Here is a 21,743-nt window from a genome sequence, read left to right on the forward strand (position 1 = left end):
TGTTGTTGCTAAGGCTAGAGCCTCACACTGCCTGGGATTTGTGGAGGGGAATACCTTCACCTTGTGAATTTGTGACTGTGTAGTTGAAAGTAGTCAGGATCTGTTGATTCGCAGAGTAATACCCATTGAAACGCATGAGACGGGGGGACTCTACCTTGTTTGTGTAGTTATGCAAACTACTTACAAGAGATCTCGGGGCCTCTCTGTGACATTTCTTGCTGCACTTTCTTCAAGCAGGAGATCTGAATTTCATTCAGTGTGTGCAGAACTCAGAGGTGGGTATTTCTTGAAAGCACCTTTTTGGAGAAATAAATCACATGTCTGAAGCAGCTCTCCACCTTCAGATGCACGAGACATGTATCTGACTTGAGACTTTTCAGTCCATGAAAAAAAACTTGAGTCCAGACTTGGTTCTGGTAGGCTTCTATTGCTATTTTCCACTACAATGAAAAGCAATTTCTACTTGAATGCTGGAAATCTGGGCAGTTATAATAGTATCAAGTACTCCAGTGACCAAGTCTGGAAGTGATTTTGATCAGAAATTGAAAGTCTCTGTTCCTAATCTCATCCTACAACTGCAGTAGATGCTCAGTTTTGCCTGTGGAAAATTTAATAACTTACACAGCATCAAAAATGTTTGACAGCACATATACATTGCTGAGTGAAGTTTGTGATATATGATAACTCATGTGAGTTAGTATCTAATTTACTGCATTAATCAGTGAATGCCATATCAGTTTGCAGATTGCATGCAGATCAGTTTAATCTGTCATCTTAATTGTCAGTGAAATTGTTAATGTTGAGTTTACATTAACTGTTTTTTATGCTGCTTCTCACTGAGGAAGCAGTAGCAGCGTAATATCTTGATAGTGCTCATGTGAAAATCCTGGAGTAGGGGAGGTCATGCTGCTACTCATTGAGAAAGCAGTGGCTATGTAATACCTCAGTTGTGCTCATGTGAAGCTATGGAGGCGTTATGGTTGTTTTTCCCTGCTCTCAAGATCTGAGTTTCCCCCAGTTAAATCTGTGTTTTTGCTAATATTTACATGTTTTAATACATGCCAGGTGCTGAGAATGCTGTCAGTCTTGTCAGTGCTAACATTAAAGTTGTCCCTTTAATGAACTGTCTTGAGTGAGTGGATTTCAGGGGACACCCAGGGCTTTCTCAGACCAATGCTGCATTAGCATCTGGTGATGACTCAAGTGATTCTGTCATCCTCTGTGCTTCATGTTTAGTGATGCACTCAGTATAGCCTTTCTCTTGAGAGCCTTTATGTGTACACAAGGATAAGCAGCATCTCCATTTTTATTTTGAACAATAGCAAGTTTCCTGAAGCTCACAAGGGTTTTATTTCAGGTCAGACAAAATCTTTTGGAGTAATGTTGAGCAAACATTTTTCTTTGCAGGGGACATTTTCATTTTAGATAGCTCTTAAAAATAAGTTGTCTCTTTTTTGTGCAAACAAAAATAACGCTATTCACACAATGCTAGTCTTAAACAATAGCAAGGGCACATTTTCCCCACAAAGTGTTATTTCCTGCTGTCACAAGAAGAGAAATGGAAGCTTGAAGAAGTTAAGAGACTCATCCAGGGTCACAGTGGAAGAACCAGTCTGGAAATCCTGACCGTCAGATCCCTGATTTGATAGGCAGGATGTCCGAGGGTGATTTGCTAGCAATTCAAGGCCCTTGCGCACACAAATGGAGTGCTGGTTTAAAGTACCTCAGAAGTTATGCTGGGCTGCTCTGTTTTGCCTGTTTGTGTTCAGTCCCTGGTTACTTAATTTTTTCTTTTGTTGGGTATTGGGAAAAGAATGCCAGGTTTTTTATTTCTGAGAATGTGCTGGATCATCTGGCAACTTGTCAAGGTCTACCTGGAAAAGACCAAGTGACTGCTGTGAGATACCTTTCACTTCTACTTTTTGCTAGCAGAGGCAAAGTTGTGCAGAGCTCTTCCTGGCAGGATTATCATTGGATTGGACAGGAGAGAGAGATGAAAAATAGGATGAATGAGTTCTTGCAGTGTGAAGACTTGAACTGCTACATCTCTACTGAAACTGCTTAACACATGTCTTTTTCAGGTCTTGGCTTACTTAGCTGTCCTATTGTTCTGCTGAAAACCTTGCAGTGGCATTGCCCATAAGGACATGGCTGTGGTAGACACAGAGGCTTCTGAGCTTTCTGACTATGTTACCACTTGTGGGACAGCAGATCATTGATCTTTATCCACATTAGATAGGGCAAGGTACTTTTATCATCTCTGTGATACCTCATTGACAGACTGGTTAAAGTTATATTGCTCACTAAAAAGCAGCAGTAATTACCTGTGGGACGGGAAGGAAGGGCATGGTCAAATTAGAGTTGAGAGCCTTTACTGTAACTGCTGTCACATGAAGGTCTTACAGCTGGTTGTCAAGAAATCCTGGAAAAAGAGGCAAGGCATTTTTCCTGGTTTAAATACAGATTCCAGTACAGTTGATTTGGTTGATAGTATTTTACTAAACTTTCTGAACATAGGCTGAGAGAGCTGGGCTGGTTCAGCCTGGAGAAGAGAAGAGTCAGGGGAGACCTTAGAGCAGCTTCCAGTGCCTCAAGGGGCTACAAGAAATCTGGTGAGGGGCTTTTGACAAGGGCCTGCAGGGACAGGACAAGGGGGAATGGCTTTAACCTGACAGAGGGGAGATTGAGGTGAGACATTAGGAAGAAATTCTTCCCTGTGAGGGTGCTGAGGCCCTGGCACAGGGTGCCCAGAGAAGCTGTGGCTGCCCCATCCCTGGCAGTGTTCAAGGCCAGGTTGGATGGGGCTTGGAGCAACCTGGTCTAGTGGAAGGTGTCCCTGCCTATGGCAGGAGGTTGGAACAAGAGGAGCTTTAAGGTTTTATAGTCCCTTGCAACTCAAACCGTTCTGTGATGCTATGATAGATTCCCTTTGTACTATGGGCTACATCTCAGGCTTTGAGGTGCTACAGTGATGTGAGTAGCTGGCCGGTGACAATTGTTGTATACAGTTAAAGCCCCAGGAGGGCTGAAAGTGAGGAATTTCAACTATTCTCTTTGTAAAACACATACAGCAGCTAGCTAAAACCTCTGCACTTGGTACAGCTTAAGTATACCACAGAGACGACCATGTGCAGCTTAACACGAATGGAATTACAAATACAGACCAATGGATTGCGATAAAAAACAGGAGGAGTTTGTGCTCCCCAAGATGGCTGCCGTGCTGAGGGAAGATTTGGTGAAAGAGGTAAGAAAATCCATGTTAATCATTATTTGGTCTTTTGAATTGATACTTCAAGACCAAATATAGACACAGGTATGTATAAAGTACCTTTTAGGTCTCGCTTTGTCCATTTTATGGCCCAAAGAAAGTTTGGTGGTTCTTTTTCATTATTCAGTGTGTTTGTGCTTTCGAGCGAGACCTGTCCAGTGCAGCTCAACTGAAACCCTCCCCTAAACTGATGCATTTTATCCAAAATCTCCTTGGAAACTGCACCACAGTCCAATAGATCTTTGGTGGAGAGAATACAGGATTTCATTATTTCTTGAAATTGGTTTATTTTTCTCGGTTCTGTATATGCCTAATTATTTTTTGACTCCAAGCCAGTCAGGATACAATGCATGCATGGCTAGGCTGGGTTCTGTATGTCCTTTCCATGTGCTCCACTCCTCCTTCTGGAACTTCCTACAATTATTAATGGATGGAACACTACACCTGTTTTCCACAAAACCAGACTGACCCCATATACTTTGCAGTGGGGCTAGCACACCCTGTTCCATATTCTCTTTTTATTACTTGTTTTGGACCCAAATATTTGTTTGCTAGGCCTTGATGAAGAATGAGCAGTAAGCTGCGTGTCCTCCTACTGCTGTATTTTGTATAATGAATTGTTTTGCAGTTATAAAGGATTTACTTATAAAGGATTAGTCTGTCAGGAAGAGGTACATTTGCACTGAATAAATAGATTTATCTAGAGTCAACAAGGTGTTACGCTTTGCTGAAATCCGTGCAGCTGGGAGGAGCACTTTGCATAATAACAGCAGTAGCAGATTTGTGAGAATTTAATACTATGGCTGAGGATAGGTGAGAGATTAACTAAAAGCCTACTGAGTCAGTTAGCAAAATGGAGGGAAAAGGGTTTGGAAGAAGCTGGAAGGGGAGCTTGCACTCAACAGGAAGCCTATTCACAAAGTGGATATAAAGGGCTGTTTTGTGGTGGCATACAAATTATGGTGTCAAATTATATTGGTCAACTCATACAATTGTCTCGGCACCTCAGTGTATGTTTGGGAGAGAGATCTTGCATGGAAGGCATTAACCAAAGTGTCTTCTAGTCCTGTCTTCTGCAGGACAGTAGAGAAACTGTCTGAAACCTGGGTAGCTTTCTTGGAATTGTTTTGTCATGCCTTGTGTTTTTTCCCTGTAACTTCAGTACATACCTTAGCTTACACAGAGCTAAGCACAGCATTTATTCACTGACATTTGGGTTTTTTTCGGTAAGTGTTCCCAGTTCATAAGTCTTCCACATGTTCAAGGGTCAGCTGAGATCCTCTGCAGAGACATGTACTGCAGAAAGGAGTCTTTCTGCAGGCTTTTTTTGATGTTGAGGCTATTGACCTTCAGCAGCTTTGCTGCTGGAATAATTTCATTCAAATGCAGGAAGGCCTTGAAGCACAGCCTGATACACAAGAGCAAGGATAGGCTACTTCTCCATCCCTTTGGACTGGCTTCAGAGAACTGAGATGTAGGCATTTTCAGTGCATTCATCTGGAAGAGTCACCAGTGAGTCATAGCATTCACCAACATACTGATGTTCAGGGTTGTGTGGAGGTATAGTAGCACTGCCATGATTCCTTTTGCTTTCCTTGAACTGAAAGCTGGATAGAAACCATCCACATTAAGTTCCTTCCAGTGGCAAACCTTTTAGTGTCACCAGTGTCTCCCTTGCAGCACGTGCTCATCTGCAGTTTTCATTTTGCTTATGCTTTGAATTTTTGAGGTATTGTTGCTCAGTTTCCTAACAAAGTGGAAATTGGCTCCTTGACAACAGTTTGTTGCACTTACACAACTGCAGTTACACAGAGGCTGGCACAGTGGAGAGGGGCACAACATGAACCTTCTTTCCCCACCAAGCTGCTGCTTCTACTTGGAACAACTATTACTCTTGCCTGTGGGCCCACTGCTTTGCACAGTAAAGCACTTGGCTGTGGTGTGAGGATGCATTACTGCACCCGCTGAAAGGGACCAGCACATGGTCATGATTGTGCTGATTTGTGACATTCCACCCACCTCCTCCAGTAACTGATCTGCAGTAAGGCCATAAACCTTCATTTAATACTGCTGACAGCAAAAGGAGAGATACTGCTTTAAGCAGCTATAGAAGCAGAATTGCATTTTAGAAATGAAAAATATGATTCCCATCTAAAATTGTGATTGAATACAATTAAGGGTCATACATCTATTTGTGTTTTTCATGACAAAGCATACAAATATACCTCTGTTGACTGGCTTGTCAGAGCTGAAAGTGCATGATTGAGAGATTACTCAGATGCTACTTCTGTAGGGTTCAGAGAGAGGTTATGTCTGACCTGGGTGGAATCAGCTTTTGAGCCAAGCAATTTTCTCCACTCTGTGCTTCCTGTGGCTTTTTTAGTAGATCTGGACAACTTCAGTCCAAGTGGTAGAAGTTGAAACAGAGTGAGTCTGGTTTGGGCAATTTACAGTCTTGTTTAAGCAATGGCAGTTGATGAGTACCTCAGTTTCTTCATCTTTAAAATACTGTTAGTGGGATTTTATTGGTTGTGTTTTGGTTTGGTTTTTGGTTTGGGTTGTTGGTTGGTTGGTTGTTGGGCTTGTTTGTTTGGTTTTTTTGGGGCTGTGGTTTGTTTTTTGTTTTAAGAACCAAGAATTGAAAAAAAAAATCTTCTGTGTATAGTGGCAGTATTGGCTGTGCTTGGAACTGAGGAATTTGAGCAGGCAAATGTAAAACTTACCTCTACTAATTGAAATTGGATATGAACCAAGCCTTCTAAGAAGCAAAATGTGGAAAATTGCAAGCATTTCCTATTTAATCAGCTCTTTAGTATACCCAAGAGGCATGCATGAAGTTTGGAAGTACTATTTTCATGTCCTTTCTCCAGTAGCCTTGTTTTATTTCATATTCAGTTCCATGTCTGATGTTGAGCATGGCCCTGCATTAAATCTACTCCTGTTGTCTATAAATAAGCTTAGAGATCTTAAGCACCTCATGATTTTGACAGCATCCATCACATGTGGCAAGCAGCATTCATCTTCCAATGAGCTAGCAATCAGTCTGGACAGTGTTTCCTGTGGGTGAGAGCTGGTCTCCAAGCCTGTGATGGGGATGACAGAGCTAATAATAGAAGTTGGAGCTTTTTATTTTCCCCTTCCAAGGTTTGTATTTTGAAGATTTAACAGAAAATCACAGAAAAGGGGTTTTTGGTCTTTTTTCTTAACCAGTTGCTTACTGTTGCAAATATAGTGATCACTGCTGTTAGGAGAGATATGACAGCTGGAGGCGGGGAGGTCTTTTGTTTTGTTGGGTTTTTTTTAATCTCATGAAGCTGCAGTGGTACCTGAGAGAAAACGGAGTCAAATGCAGTCTGATATTGAAACAAGAGCAACAAAAAGCAACTGAAAGAAATGAGATTTGGAATTTTAACAAAATTCCTCTACCCCTTGTATTGTTCTAAGTCAGGATGTTCATATTTGGGGATGGAAACCTTAAAGGTCTGCTGTGTAAGATAAAATTACAAAGTCCAAAGTCTGTGCATATGCAGTGTTTTATAGGTATGTGGGAGTAAGTATTTTCCATCTCTTTTGGCCTTTTTCAGTTTTCTAGATACCACAGAATATGTAGGGTGAATATGTTTCCACTGCACGCTGGAAAACCACGCTTCCTTTATAGAACTTGCTGCTGCTGTTTACTTGCTTAGTGTTAATTTTTGGATGTGGTGTTGGAGCTGCTTATTCATTAGTAAGCAAATAACAGGAAAAAATATGTATGTTACCATGAGCACTAGCAAAAGAAACCCCAAAAAAGCATTGAGACTTTGTGCAAGATTAATAGGGAAAAACATTATCAAGTCATTTATTGCGCTCAGCAATTATTTGCTATCTCAGGAGCCATGAATATAAATATTAGATCCTCAGTCAACTTCTCTAATTGAAAAATGAGAACGTGTGAGATGCAGCTTTTTCTTAATTCCAAATTCATACTCCGCTATAGTTTTAAGGAAGCTAGTTATTGCTGTAAATTCATTAAAAATACATCACACCAACATTAATGTTGGGAAGTTATTCAGTGTAAAGGTAAGACAAGTAAGTATACCTGGTCAAAAAGGTTTCCAAGAGGGGGGGCTGGCTAATCTGAATGCTTCATGGCTCTGGAGAAAGTTCAAGCTGCTGAAACATGGCAGTGAACAAGTGTTGGCTCCTCAGGTGTGCTGTGAAGCTTTCTTCAGTGTAAGCAATCATACTGGCACTAGGAAAAGCTGAAGGAGCAGATGTTTTCAAATCTGTACAGTGAGCATAGCATCCCTACTTTGATAAACAGCAGCAGCAGACAGGCAGAGCACGTGAGCACTGAGCTGGCTGAACTATCAACAAGAGTGAGTTGCAGACCAGTGAGTTTCCACTTCAATTTCCCGCCTCGCATTTTATCTTTGCCTGAATTCCCATCTTTTCAAATGTCCTGGGTTTATGACAATTTTTAGTTACGTGTTGAAACCTCTTTGGTTAGTTTTTTTCAATCTAGAATTGTTTTGAAGCTTTTTGAGAAAATTGAGCATCTTTATTTTAGAGGTAGATGCATTTTGAAATGTTGACATTTCCAGTGAAATGAAAATCCTGTTTCTGTGTGGTTCTAATGAGCAAGATTTCTGGTCTTAGAGTAGCTCACTGTGAGAATGCTGCACCCTTAAGCATGAAGTGTAAGGGGGATGCTCCCTCAGTGGGAAGTTATTTATGATCCTCTGTCCTGCCTTCATCAAATGCATGATCCTATTCATATTATACCATAAATTATTCAGTCTGTACTGTGAAGATATATAATAGAAATAATTTCCTTACAGGTTTTTTTCATAGCTCTGTTATCCTAACATCTTAGTTCCTTACAAATGTTAATGAAATGAGCATCACAGAGCTCTTGAGAGGAGCTTATTCCCATTTTATGTGTAGGAAGTGAAATAAGATTAAAGCCAATTTATCTAACTGAAAAAAATGGGCAAGCTTTCAGGCATAGCTAAACATGGGCTGCTTTTTCTGCCTAATACAGGCAGTCTAATAAAAAGAGATCACTTCCTCCTACAAATGTGGCTTCACTTGAATCCTTGGGCAATGACAGCAACAGTAACAATGCTGTTGCAAAGATTAAAGTCCGAAATTATGAAGTGTTGAGTAATTTTGGCTGCCTGGTGGAAGAAACCTGGAGTCCTAACTTTATTCAAAGCATTTTTTGAGGACATTCTCTTTTCCAAGTCTCTCTCTTACTGGTCTTATTTGCAGCTGTGACCACTTGGCTTTTTTGCAGATCTGAATACAGGTGTCCTGGGGTGGGTGCCTGGAAAAGGAGGGTAGTGTAACTCGCTGTGCAAGTTTTGATTTATGTGATCTGCCCGATATCATGTTGGAGTTCAATAGCCATTTGCCAAGGATGGCTTCAATTCCCTTAAACATGAACTCATTTTTCTCTTCTTTCACTTTCCTACCTCTTTTATTTCATACCTTCCAACTTCTCTAATGGTGAAAGCAGGGCTATTAATGACTCGTAGCACTAGAAAATGGTCTTTGTCCTGGAGCAGGGCTATCCTCAGTGCCAAGTGAGCCATCAGCCTGCAAACCTCTGTGCTGCAGTAAGGCTGGAGGGATGGAGATGCTGAATGAGGAAATGATGTGCGAGGGAGAAAAATCAATTATCAGAAACTCACCAGAATTCTCACTTTTTCTAGCTAGACAGCAGCTTTTCTGTGTTTCATGCAACCTTTAAATATCCCAAATACTCTCTTGTTAAATATCTGAGTCGAAGCCTTAAACCAAAGGAAGAGGAGAGTAAAGTTAATGACAGATACTTGGGACAGATAAGCATTGTCAGTAAGGTTGCACAGTCCCTGGGTTTTTGGTGGAGGAATGTTACACAAGCAGTGCTAGCCCATTAGAAAATAGTTTTAAGAGCTGTAATTAAATAGTAGGAAAACTTTTCTTTTTTGAGAGGTAGCACACATGGTGAGGCAGATGTGGCAGATTTCCATGGATAGGTATTTCTTAACTACATACATGCACTTAAAAATGGAAGTTTTTCACCTTGTGTGCATACAGGGCCTTGCCCCAGGAACCATTGGAATTAATTCAGCTGTGTCCAACCAAGCTTCTCAGGGATAGCCTAGAGCTTATGGGTAAAATATGCTCATTCATCCCAGATCTTTGCAGTTCTCTTCACCTTTTATTGCAGAATACAAATGACAGGGTTTTTGAACAACAACCAGATACTGTCCTATTGATCTCTTGTTTTAATGTGTGCTGAGTGGGAAGGCTTTGCTTGACTGTGCTGGTCCCAAGAGCTTTCAGTACCATTACAAAATATGGCCTGGGAAGTTGAATGTAACATGTGAAGGTATAGTTATGTTCAGTTTGACTAGTCCTGCATAATAATTAGCAGTGTAGCCAATTTGCAAGATAAGGGATGTCTTTGTGAAAGCCTATAAAAATTTCAGTCTTCCATCCCACCTGGCCAAGTGTGGTGGCAGTAAGCTGAAGGTTCCTATTTTGTGGTGGTCAAACATCACAGTCTTTCTGGCCACATTCCTCAGAGAAAGATCCACCAGATTTTGCCAGCTCCTCTCAAGGGAATGGGGAGGAAAGAAGAGGCAACCCAAGGTAGAGAGAGTCTACTGGGGAGTGAAATACATCCCCTGTGGCTTCACAGTCTGAGCAGTAAGTTGTTTACCCTGCATTAGAGTAAGCCACGTGATTTTCCCCTTTCCGTACTGTTATATGGAAACTAAGTCCAAAAGTGTGGGCAGTGAAGAGCCCAGGCTGTCAGTTGTGTCCAGAGTCTGGTACTGGATTTAAACACTGCCAAGGCTGGACTGTGTTCAGAAGCAAAACCTGTGAGGTATAAAGTCAGCACGTGTTCCCCAAGGAGTTGTTTGTTTCTCCTTCCAATTTAGAGCTTGAAATGCCATTTGTTTAATGCTGCTGTTTAAATAATGATTTATAAGACTCCAAGCCAGCCGTGGTACAGCTTAATGACTGCTATAATTTATGGATGCCACTGGCTACGTAAACACTGCTGTAAATATAAAGGATGTCTCCCACAAATTTTACTTTGATACTTACTTGATACCATTTGTTTCCTTTCCTTACACATCTTCTGTGTGTGAGTAGAGGCCACTTCACTCAGCAATCCAGGTCATTCTGGCTCACCTTGCCAAGAGCAGTTTGGGCTGGGAAATGAAAAGATCAGATGTCTATTTTTGTTACAAAATATTTTAATTAAAAATTGAGTTTCCTTGAGCTTGGATGCAAACAGCTGCATCAAGTGGCCCATTAAAAGGGTCATTTGTATTTGGGTGCTTTTTTGCTCTCTATTTGTTTTACTAGTTAATCATCTCCTTTATCCAATTCATTTTGCCTTTGTGCACATGGTAAGCAAGCAAACAGGAGACAGGAATGAATCACGTACTGTCACAGAGCCCAGCCACTCCCCGGGCTGCAGCTTTGCAATTTATGTTCTCCATCCTATACAAGGAGCATGTATATATGGGTCTAATGCAAATCTGAGCTAATTCAAGCCCTGTCTCCACAGAGATAAATGAGCATGCAAATCTGTTGCATTGTTTTGGAGGAAAAGCTCTTGGACTTTTAAACAGTACAGTCGGTTGACTTCAGGAGATTTGTGCTCCTAGGCTGCAACAAAGACATCTGGGAAGACAGTAGGTGCTCTTGAATGCCTTAGTTCCATTATAATTCGTAATAATGCAGTCATGTGCTTGGAAAACTGAATTCCTTTACAAGGTTATAATGAACTGAGTAAACAGAACAACTCCATTTTCTACAATAACCCCTCCTCTGAATCTCTGCGTATCTCATCCCAGCAGCTGCTGGGAGAAAACACAGACACTGTGGAAAAGATTGCAGATAAACAGAGTAGGATGTAAGAGCTGGTAATAAATGTGGGGTTCAAAACAATTTGTGGGGTAATTCAGAGAGACAGAAGTACTTCAGAATTTGACTAGGACTTAAAGGTATTTTTTTCAAGAGTGTCATGATGTTACTAACCTCATAGAAGTGCCCTGGGACGTGTCTCTTAACTTTTCTTTAGGGGTCCTTCCAGCATCATGGTGCTGCACGGGTTCATTGCATACCCCTAGGAGAAGGCGACACCTCCTGAGTTACCAGAGTGACTTCTGACAGCTCTCTAGCATCCATTTGCACACTGGCCTGAGCCTGCTGCATCCGGCTTGTGACATGCAAAGAGCTTTGCATGTAGCATAAGGAAGGCTTTCAGCAGTGTCACTAGGAGTGCATTTTTACAAGGAGAACAGCAAAGCCAAGGAAGATAGATATCCTCTCATTGCCTTAAAGCCTTGCCCAGAAGCCTGCAGAAATTGTCAGCAACCAGCTCTGAGTTACTTGGTCTATTTTTCCTGCAAGCTGTCCTCTGTAGTCATGCTTTGACCCTGCCTGAAATACAAGGGCACTGTGCAGCCCGTATGCAGCGAGCCAGAATTGCTCTGAGGCACTCAAAAACATCGAGCTGACAGCCACATAGAGCACCCTTTTCAGGAGCTGGGGTCCTTTATTAAAAAGGTTTGGCATGTATTCCCCCCACTCCTGAATTGATTTGCACCATAAAATAAGCTTGAAGAGAAATAGTGGTTGCTTTCCTACATGCTTCATTAATTTTTACTTTTGGCAGGCAATATAAATAAAAATATCAAGTGCACATCTAATTGAATTGCCAGTGATTCCCAACTCCCTGTAGTACAAGAGAACATGATGTAGCTGTGCTGTTCAGCAAGCACAGATGAGTTAGGCAAACAATGGCTCACTCTGCCCAGAGGCTTTGGTTTAATCTTGAGCATTTACCCATCTAATATGAGACAGGGCAGGAGGTGTTACAATGGGGAATTTGCAGCACGGGCCTCTTTGAACTTCTGGGTTTGCCTTCTAGAAGCAGTGACTGGAAGCAGATCTCTCTGCAGAAAGGAAGGTTTTCGTGAATTGCATTTACACCCAGATTTTTGTGGAAGGAGCTCTGCTGCTTTTTGAGTTTACCCTCAATCCATACTGGATTGGATCCATAGGATGTTGTCGAACTACTTGCTGCCTCCTTGAGATGGCTGATCTACAGCATGTGTCTATTAAGAAAAAAAGAAAAAAGGCCTTATTCTTAATATCTCAGCCACTGGGGATGAGCGAATTCATAGAATCACAGAATGATTTGGGTTGGAGGGGACCTTAAAGCTCCTCTTGTTCGAACCCCCTGACACGGGTAGGGACACCTTCCACTAGAGCAGATTGCTCCAAGCCCCATGCAACCTGGCCTTGCACACTGCCAGGGATGGGGCAGCCACAGCTTCTTTGGGCACCCTGTGTCATTGCCTCACCACCCTCACAGGGAAGAGCTTCTTCCTGATGTCTAATCTACTCTCTTCCAGTTTAAAACCATTCCGCCTTGTTCCTGTCCCTGTGTGCCCCTTGTAAGAACTCCTATGGTAAGGAAAATCATACACATCAGGCTGGATGATCTCTGATTTCTCAGCTATCAAAGGAATCATGTGCCTCCAGTAATGGACAGTGCTAAGTGACAAGTACTCAGGATCATTTCTGAATGGATGATACTGGCCTCTAATTGTAATGTTCAGTGACCTCGTTTTGTAAGAGTTGGCTCCTTTCCACATTGCTGACTGCCTTTTGCTGCTTAGCGTAGGTAAAATTAATTAGTGATTTTATCTTGGTAGATGTAGTCTGCTGTGAGCTCCCTGACTTGAGGGGAAGGGATGAAGGAGTGGGTGCAGAAGAGAAAGAAAACTGCAAGCAGAGATCAGGCTGTTTTCTGTCTTGCAGAGAGAAGATGGCTATGTTATACACCCAAGTCATAGGTAATACATGTTGACAGGAGGGCATGATGAAAGCTTGTATTCTTTCCAAGTCCTGCAGCTATGTTATTCGTAAACTAGACAGAGAGGATATACATCTTCAGCACTGTCAGTCTAGCAGTAAATTCATACACAATTAAAAATCTATCATATGTATTGTGTTGTTCTGGGAAAGTACCACAAAGCAGGCTTGAAGAATTTCAGCCCTCTTTTCAAGGGTCAGAGATGCCTTCCAAGTTAAAACACTAGACATGCCTGGGGAACTGAAATTCTGTTAGGTGTACCATTAGATATTTGACAAGATCAAACAGGTCAAACAAAGTAAGTACTTTATCAAGCGATTATTGGAAGGAGGGGATTTCACAAGGTGTTTTCCAGGATCCTATGACCTGTTGGTTAAGAGGAAGGTAATTCAGTCATCTGAAGTGGTTTTTGTTTCCTTTTTCTCTAGGGTCTGCTTCTGGCTCAAAAATGGCTCTGGAGGGTTCCTTCAGCTGCTGGAATGGAACAGCGATACGGCTGGGGCAGGTGTGTGACTTCACCAAGGACTGCGTTGAGGGAGAAGATGAGGGAGATATATGCAGTGAGTAAATCCAGCCCCCAGGCTGCACCCTTCTTTTGCAAAAGCATTGACTGTTTTGAATTTTAATGCTCAAATTTAGCATTAATAGACTAATTTGGTGCTATCAAAAGACCGGTATCCTACATAGTACATGCAGTTACTCTGGATGTCTGCCTAGAGCAGATAGACTGATATGCTGGATGTGGTTCTGAGTAACCCGATCTAGTTGAAGATGTCCCTGTTTGTTGCAGGGGTGTTGAAATAGATGATCTTTGAAGGTCCCTTCCAACCCAAACTATTCTGTGATTTATGTTCCTGTACTCACCCACATTACTACTTCAGCAGGTTCTTAAGATGCTCTTAGTGCTTCATCCCTTCCAAAGTCTTGATCAAAAATGCAAAGGAAGTACAGCCTGAATAGCTAAATGCCTTACAGAATTATGAAATGTGAAGTTTGTTAGAGCCTTTAATCAAAATGTAGCACAGTATGTGGCAGAAGGGAGAGAGAGAACTTCCAAAATGAAAAATGAATAGAGCTAGTAGCTAGTCTTTGGCCATCTCCAGTGTCTTTGTAATTCCTCTTGTTCTCTGTCCTCTCTTCAGCAGTCAGTACTCTAATAAAATACAGCAGAAGATAGATAGCAGCCTGAGTTTTCTGAGAGCTTGCTGTGCCTGAATACTTTGTTATTGTGCTGCATAGCCTAGATACTTTAGGAATTTCCTTTAACCATCTTAAAGATGCCTTACTGCTTTTTTCTATACCTCCACATGTTCTACTTCCAGCATCTTCCCCTTTGCCAGTCTACACAGAGTTAGGAGTGGTGGATTGTCAGCCATGTGGTTATCCACAGGGCAAATATATGAAGAAAAATAGCCTTTGAGAGTTCATTATTTACCAATTTAAAGTGTATGTGTCGCAGCTGATCTGGCCTATGGACATTTCTTGACAGGGCTGTGTTGATTTGGTGTGCAAAAAATGTATTCCCTGACCAAAATATCAGTACCAGAAAAAGCCTCTGGAGTAGAAGAGGCAATTATTCTCTGTTTAGCTTTCATATGTGACAGATAGAGCAGGGGAGAATCTGGGTAAGGTAATTCAGACAAGATCTGTTGATATAGGGAATGTCTAGGCTTGGCAGACTTTTGCAGTTTCTAGCATAAACTTAACGTAAGTGTGATACACAACTTCTAGCAAATTCCAGTTCTTTGCTGCTAGTAAATATAAATGAACAAATTTTATTGGTGTGGAGAAGAGTGGTTTGACCTGAGATCATCTAATAAGCTAGTTAGAAGTTAGAAGATTGAAATTATGTGCTATTCCATCATGCTAGATATATGTTGTTACAATTTGGAATTATGTTTGTTAATGACACACTCAGTGAACATTAGATTCAGTTTCATAGAGAGGGTGTTGTCACTGCAGAGTTGCAGCTGCTTAGAACCACTAATGCTTCATATTGGTAGTACTGAAACCTTTTTGCCTAAGCACTTTAAAACAGAGCTCTGAAGCCTCATAATGGTATTTCCATTGTGCTCTAGACTTTAAGTAGAAAAACCTTGGTATATTTTGATAATCAGTAGGTTGAATGTATTTCCATTTCATTGGAAGGAGGGAAACATGCTATTTACCATCCAGATACACTGTTGTGTCTGTCTGCTATAAATGGCTCTACCTTGGGACGGTAATCCTGTCTATACCAGTGGGAACAGCAGAGCTCACAAGGTGGATTTGTACCAATCATGGATGCAAACTAAATACCACCACAGGATGGTGTAGGCCTAGAGGAACATGCTTACCTGCTAAAATGTTGTTTTCAAACACTGGGTGCACATGTGGCTGGTGTCTCATCCACATTCATGTATCAGGAGGCCCTTGTACCTGGTAGGCCAGCTGGGAGTGACTGATCCCACACACACGTTATCCACAGGGGCTGATTTGGTTGCCTTTCCCCTCTCCATGCAGCATTCATCTGTAGCTATTTGCATAAAGCAGTATAGCACTTACAGATGTGTCAGCAAAGAACACACACAGAATGTAAATGAGAAAATGTAAAAATCAGAAGATATTTTAACTGCCTGTTTAGGGGAGCATCAGTCCCTAGCTTGAGGAGAAGAGCACACAGCTTGTATTCCCACAGGGACTGGGAATAAGGGCTCTTACTCCCAGCCAGAAGGCCCCAAAAGCACCAATTTCCACCCAAGCAACACAAAAAAGACAGGCTTGCCTTAGGAAGAGCTCAGGTTGGGTGCATGTCTGTGTATCCACTGACAAGCCTGCTAATAACCCTATGGCTAATTTCTCTTTTTACCTCTCACTGCATTGAATATTGTTGGCATAAGAATTCTTACGCAAAACAGAGAAAGGATCTAATGTTTTATATGTTACATCTGCATGGCAGACTAACACAAAACATATGTCAGCTTCCAGCATTTTAGTTGTCATTTTAGTCCTGAGCAACATAGATGTTTTCATCAGCTTTTGCGAGTGTGGCAAAAAGTGATTCAGATACTTAAAGCAGAGAAAGGGGGTTCCCAAATGCTTCTGTTTGCACAGAAGAGCTGTCAGAAAAAGATGTAGCTGTGCTCAAACCTGAGGGGAGAGCTCCTAAGATTACTTTTAACCAAAGGCTTCTATCTTTGAGTTTCAAGGAGATGTTTGGGTGTTTTTATGTTCACAGTCTTTTTGTTGTGCAGGTACTGATTTTTTCCCCCAGTTTTTTGTTTGTTTCTTTCTTTCTTTCTTCCTATTTATTTGATTTTTGTTCCTTTCTTAGCTGAAAAAAAATCTCCCTAAAGCCTGCTGTTTGTTAACATCTCTCTACTTATTAATGGCCAAGGAAATGCCATGGTGCTTGTTCCACATGCAACCAATTAGTCTGTGTAGAGAGTGTAAAATCAGAGAGGGATGACCCCTAGAGAAAAACATGTTACTATTTGAGTCATAATCAAATAATCTTGCAGGAGCAAATGACAGCTTCAAAGAGACAGATGTGGAATTAGATGACAAACTGCGTTGATTTGGGATCAGACATACAGATTTAACAGACTGATGAAGCATGGCCCTGGAAACAACTTTGCAGAAGCACACTTTGCAGACATGCATTAAAACTTAAGATAGTGGCTGTCTTATGTCTTTGCTTGTAAGTTCATGCGTTTATGTGTATGGAATTTATACATGCCAGCCACAATAACAAGGTTCAACTCTAGGTTTCTACTGAATTGTTAAGCCAAAAGTTCATAAAATCATAGAATCCCAGGCTGGGAAGGACCACAGAATCCCAGGGTTGGAAAGGACCTTAGGATCATCCAGTTCCAACCCCCATGTCATGGGCAGGAACACCTTACACTAGACCAGGTTGCTCCAAGACCTGTCCAGCCTGACCTTGAACATTTTCAAGGATGGCACATTCACATCTTCCTCAGGCAACCTCTTCCAGTGCCTCACCACTCTCACAGTTAAGAATTTCTGCCTTATATCCAACTTAAATCTCCCCTGTTTCGGTTTGAACTTACTGCCCCTTGTCTTATCACTACAGTCCATGATCAAGAATTGCTCTCCAGCATCCTTGTAGGCGCTCTTCAGATACTGGAAGACTGCTATGAGGTATCCACATGGCTTCTTTTCTCCAGGCTGAACAGCCCCAGTTTTCTCAGCCCGTTCTCATATGGGAGGTGCTCCAGCAACTCTGAAAAAAGTACTTTTTATTTATAGTGCTACAGCTCAAGCGGGTTGCCTCTGACAAGGGACCTCGAGCAAAGAAATCCACGGGCAATTATTGCCTTATAATCTAAATTCCTACCCTTCATGCAACAGAACAGGCCAGTATTATTATTAGGGCATGAGATCTTCCCATTCTACGTTGGGTCTTCTCATTGTCTCTAGGGCCATTTCTTATCTCTAAGGTTGCAGCTTCTGTTAATGAAGGCAGCTTCTTTATCTGGTGGCTAGAACTGGCTCTGGGGCCTTCTTTTACTTAACTAGCTAAAAGTTCAACATATCTAGGTGAAAGTTCACAGTTTGCAGCTTATGGCTTCAGCAAATTTAACTACTTATGCTAAGCAAGTTATGCTAAACAAGTTCTATATGTAGTATAGCAAATCCTACAATGTATGGATTATGTTAGGAAAGAAATGGATATATTAAAAAATTAAAAAATAGAGGTGCTGATAAGAGTATTTATTATGTAGGGACCCAGGACTTAGAGGATTTAGTTAGGATATTACCAACCCAGGACTGCTTCTTCTTCTACCTAAGTGAGTTTGAACCCATATTTCCTCTCTCCATGCAGAGTTTCCAACACTGTGGTCTGCAATTCTGGTCTAGTTCAGAAGAAAATGATTATTTAAGTGTCTCCTGGGATTGCTTTTCCACATTTTATAAATTTTACCTGGAATAGGGTTTGAAAGTGATGTCCTCCATGTTTCAGATAAGTGCCATAACCACTGGGTTATAGTGTAATTTTCACTCTTTGCTTCAATGAATATTTAACTATGTTAAACACGTTACCAGGTAAGATAAGGAAGACCAGTATCTGATTCATGAAAGAAGTGACTCAGGCTGTGCTATGTGGTTGGGAGAGTGCATGCACACATCTGTCAGAAGACCAGATGACAGCTAGAATAGGAACCTATAAATTTTGAACTTGTGATAACATGAGCAAGTGACCAAAAAAGCATAGATAATTAATTCTACAGGGGCCAGTTTACTTTCCAGGTAAAAATGCATGAAGAAACCACTGCATTAATTTATATCCTAGTGGTAGATACAGCCCAGCAGAGTCTCCCAGATGAAGTAGCAACCTGTTTCTGTTCTCTGCTCTCCTAAGGTTCCTATCTTGAATACACTAATCCTTTTGCTTCTTTCTTGATCAACAGCTGTACTTCTAGCAACAAATTCTAACCTCCGGCAGTTCTGAACTCAGCAAAGCCTTCTGGCAGTAAAGGATAACTCTTTGTTGACTGTTGAAAGTATTTTGCCTTCTTATGCTTCATTTGTGGTAGAATTTAGCTGACCAACTTTGCTAGCATAGAGGCAGCCATTGAAACAAACTCATGTTTAAGATTCATATGCTCCTTTGAATTGTTTGAGTAGCTGATCTATTCGGTTGCTGAGATTTCATCCTAAATTTGGTATAGGACCACACATACCAGACTAGTATTTTATGCTTTTGTCCTTTATCATATCAGTCTGGAATCTCACCCAAAAGTTTAAACTGTAGTAACTGGTTCATTTACACCTAGTTTTGAATCAAGAACCTGCTCCATCTGCTTTATAAATTATTTCAGTTAGTTGCTATTTTTTCTTGCTATTAATGGATGAAAAATCTGAGATGACAAAAAAAAGAATGAACTTATTTAGGTGTTGCTTAAAAGGTAATTCGTTCTGAAGGCTTGAAAAGATTTACTTAGGAACAAGTTTAACACCCTATAGGTTTTCTATAATTCATCACTCCAAAGCAGAGACTCACACGTTCTCACAGTACTCCAGTCTCACTGAATGACTCTGTCCTCCACCCTATATTCACAAGCTGCATCTTAATCTTACTAAAGTCTAAATCTTTTAAGGTTTCTGTCACTAATGATAATATCTAACATGGCAGGTTTCAATAGATTTAATTCCTGCCCCCTCATTTACTTGATTTTGCAGTGAAGTCAGTTAGCTTTCCCTTATCAGCCCCATGTCTGCACTAATCTGAGTATGAATTATAAATATGCAGAAAATTGAGAAGGGCATGTTGACAGAGAAGTGCTGGCCAAAGAGGTCTTTGTGGAAGGTGCTATATGTATTCAAAGTGAAAAAGAGCAGCAAAGAAAATGCATCCAGTGCACAAGACATCTGAAAACCCATAAAAATAATTTGTGGAAGGGGAAGGAAATTTTCTGGGAACATAATAGCTTTTTATTTATGCCCTTACTTGTTCATCAGCAGTGAACTTCTTCTGCTCTCCAGGCAGGGATTTCCACTTATATGACTCCTCCTGCTGCTCTGACTTGTTTACATCATCCTAGACAGCGTATGGCCATGAAATTAATTCAGTTGGACACCGAGCCAAGCTGTTTCAGTAGGAATTCAGGACACATTCTAATTTGTCATTTTCTTTGGATCTCAGCCTCGGGCTGCACAGTGAAATATAATCAAGTTCTGTTGAAGGGTAAAACACAAGGAAGCAACTCTCTGCTTAACAGCTCCACATTTAAAGCCCAGGCTGAATGAGTTGGGAGATTTTTAAAAGGAAAAAGTTGAAAAAGTTGTAACTCCAGTCCAGGTTTTGATCTTATAGAATCATAGAATAGTTAGGATTGGAAAGGACCTCAAGATCATCTAGTTCCAACCCCCCTGCCATGGGCAGGGACACCTCACACTAAACCATATCTTCTTGTACCAGATTTGCATGCTTGCAGAAAATAACAGTAATGCATGGAACTCTCCTCCATGTGAGGTTCCAGGTTCAGGTTTGGGCCTACTAAAAAGCCACAGATGTAAGATTTGTTTCAGTTTCCTCTATGAAGTCAGTTGTGATTCAGGCTCCTAGAAAATTACATATTGCTGGTCTAGATGCTGCAGTTGGGATGCGTCTTCTCAGGGTATACTAAGGAGCACATGCATGTGTCGGTGACAGTGAGTTGCCTTTTGAGGTGTGTGAGTCGAAGCTAAGCTCTGCAAGCAGGTATTTAATTGATCTGCAGACTCATTCAGTGAGTTCTGCAGATATTTACACTTTCTGAATTATCTGGAGTTTGAATACTGTTGCCTCAGTGTCTTAACAGCTATAAATTTGTATATGTACACTTTCTATATAGATAGAAGATTTCAGAGGGAAGATTTCTTAATAATCACAGCAAAATCTGAGTTCAGGACCATCCTCTTCTCACAGAGAAGCTAGTGAAATTGCCAGTATCATCTGATGGGCAAATTCTCTTGCTTTAGGAGTTTGTAGTCTATCCTACATTTTGTAAATGAAGACATTTTTACTTTAACAACTGGTTGAAAGAAAAAACTGATTTGCTGCCTGTGGAGTTTCATAATGTGTTCACATATTAATTTTTTTTTTAATCTTACAAGTTTAAATATATTCCTTTTATCATTTTCCTTTCTTTCAGAAAAAAAACAAACCCACAAACCCCCCCAAAAACCCACACAGAAAGACCAAAGATAGATTTAGAAGTTCAGGGGAACAGGGAAGAAAAAACAAAATATGGCTAAACTGGTTTTAGTACAGAGTTGAGTATACTGTGGTGTAAAAGCAATGAGAAGTCAAGAATATCATCATCATGTTTGTTGCTACGCCTGTTCATCATAGGAGTTTTTCTACTGTATTGGAAGAAGGACCAACTCCACTGAGCAAGTGTGTTCAGGGGCTTTGTATTGCCAGCCCCAAGGGCTGGTTAGTCTGTGTAGCAGGGTATATAATGACTGGTCAATCACTTTGCTTTACTTCTCTTCTGGTATCTCTAATGCCTAATGTTAGCTATGTTAAAAGGGACATCTTTTTCACCCAGGATAGCTTTGTGCTCTACCTCTTTTCCCATAAAACCCAGTTTGTTCCCTTTTATTACCTGGCAGAGTTCTCAGCTGCATCCTGGATGCAGAATATGTAGTAAGGATCATTAGTGATTCACCAGAAGTGAAAATCATGTTATAATGGTAGTGATTTTACATGGCATTTTACAATGTACTTAATGAGTACAGAATCTGGCTTCATGTTGAAGAAGAGAAATGCAAATGAACTAGACAACAGAAGATATGAGGGAGGAGGCAGTGAGAGTTTATTGAGATTGATGGGAAAAAATATTTTATGAGCTTTGAAGGAAGTGGGTGATTCATGGCCAAGCAGATGATGTCCACATATGGCAATAGAAGTGTATGGCACAGGGCAAAGGGAACAGTACTTTCCACCCTTTGTAAGAAGAATTTGCAATGTAGGTAAATAAGGAGATGGAAGGCATAAACTTACCTTCTACTTTGAATGAGATGACTGTTACTTTAAAGCCTATTAATTTAAAGGCAAAAAGCTAGTGTATCTTTATTGTTTCGAGCTGGAAACTTGCCTGAAATCTTAAG

At 40.9% G+C, this 21,743-nt stretch overlaps 1 protein-coding gene across 1 annotated transcript in view; it reads left to right on the plus strand.

Annotated features, from left to right (window-relative positions):
- ALK (ALK receptor tyrosine kinase) overlaps positions 1–21,743 on the plus strand; it is a 316,863-nt gene that overhangs the window by 222,563 nt on the left and 72,557 nt on the right. The window contains exon 7 of the mRNA XM_034060986.1: positions 13,571–13,702. Coding sequence (XP_033916877.1) covers positions 13,571–13,702 — 132 coding nt within the window. The remainder of the gene's footprint in view (positions 1–13,570; positions 13,703–21,743) is intronic.

Source organism: Melopsittacus undulatus, chromosome 3, assembly GCF_012275295.1.
Source record: "Melopsittacus undulatus isolate bMelUnd1 chromosome 3, bMelUnd1.mat.Z, whole genome shotgun sequence".
NCBI lineage: Eukaryota > Metazoa > Chordata > Aves > Psittaciformes > Psittaculidae > Melopsittacus > Melopsittacus undulatus.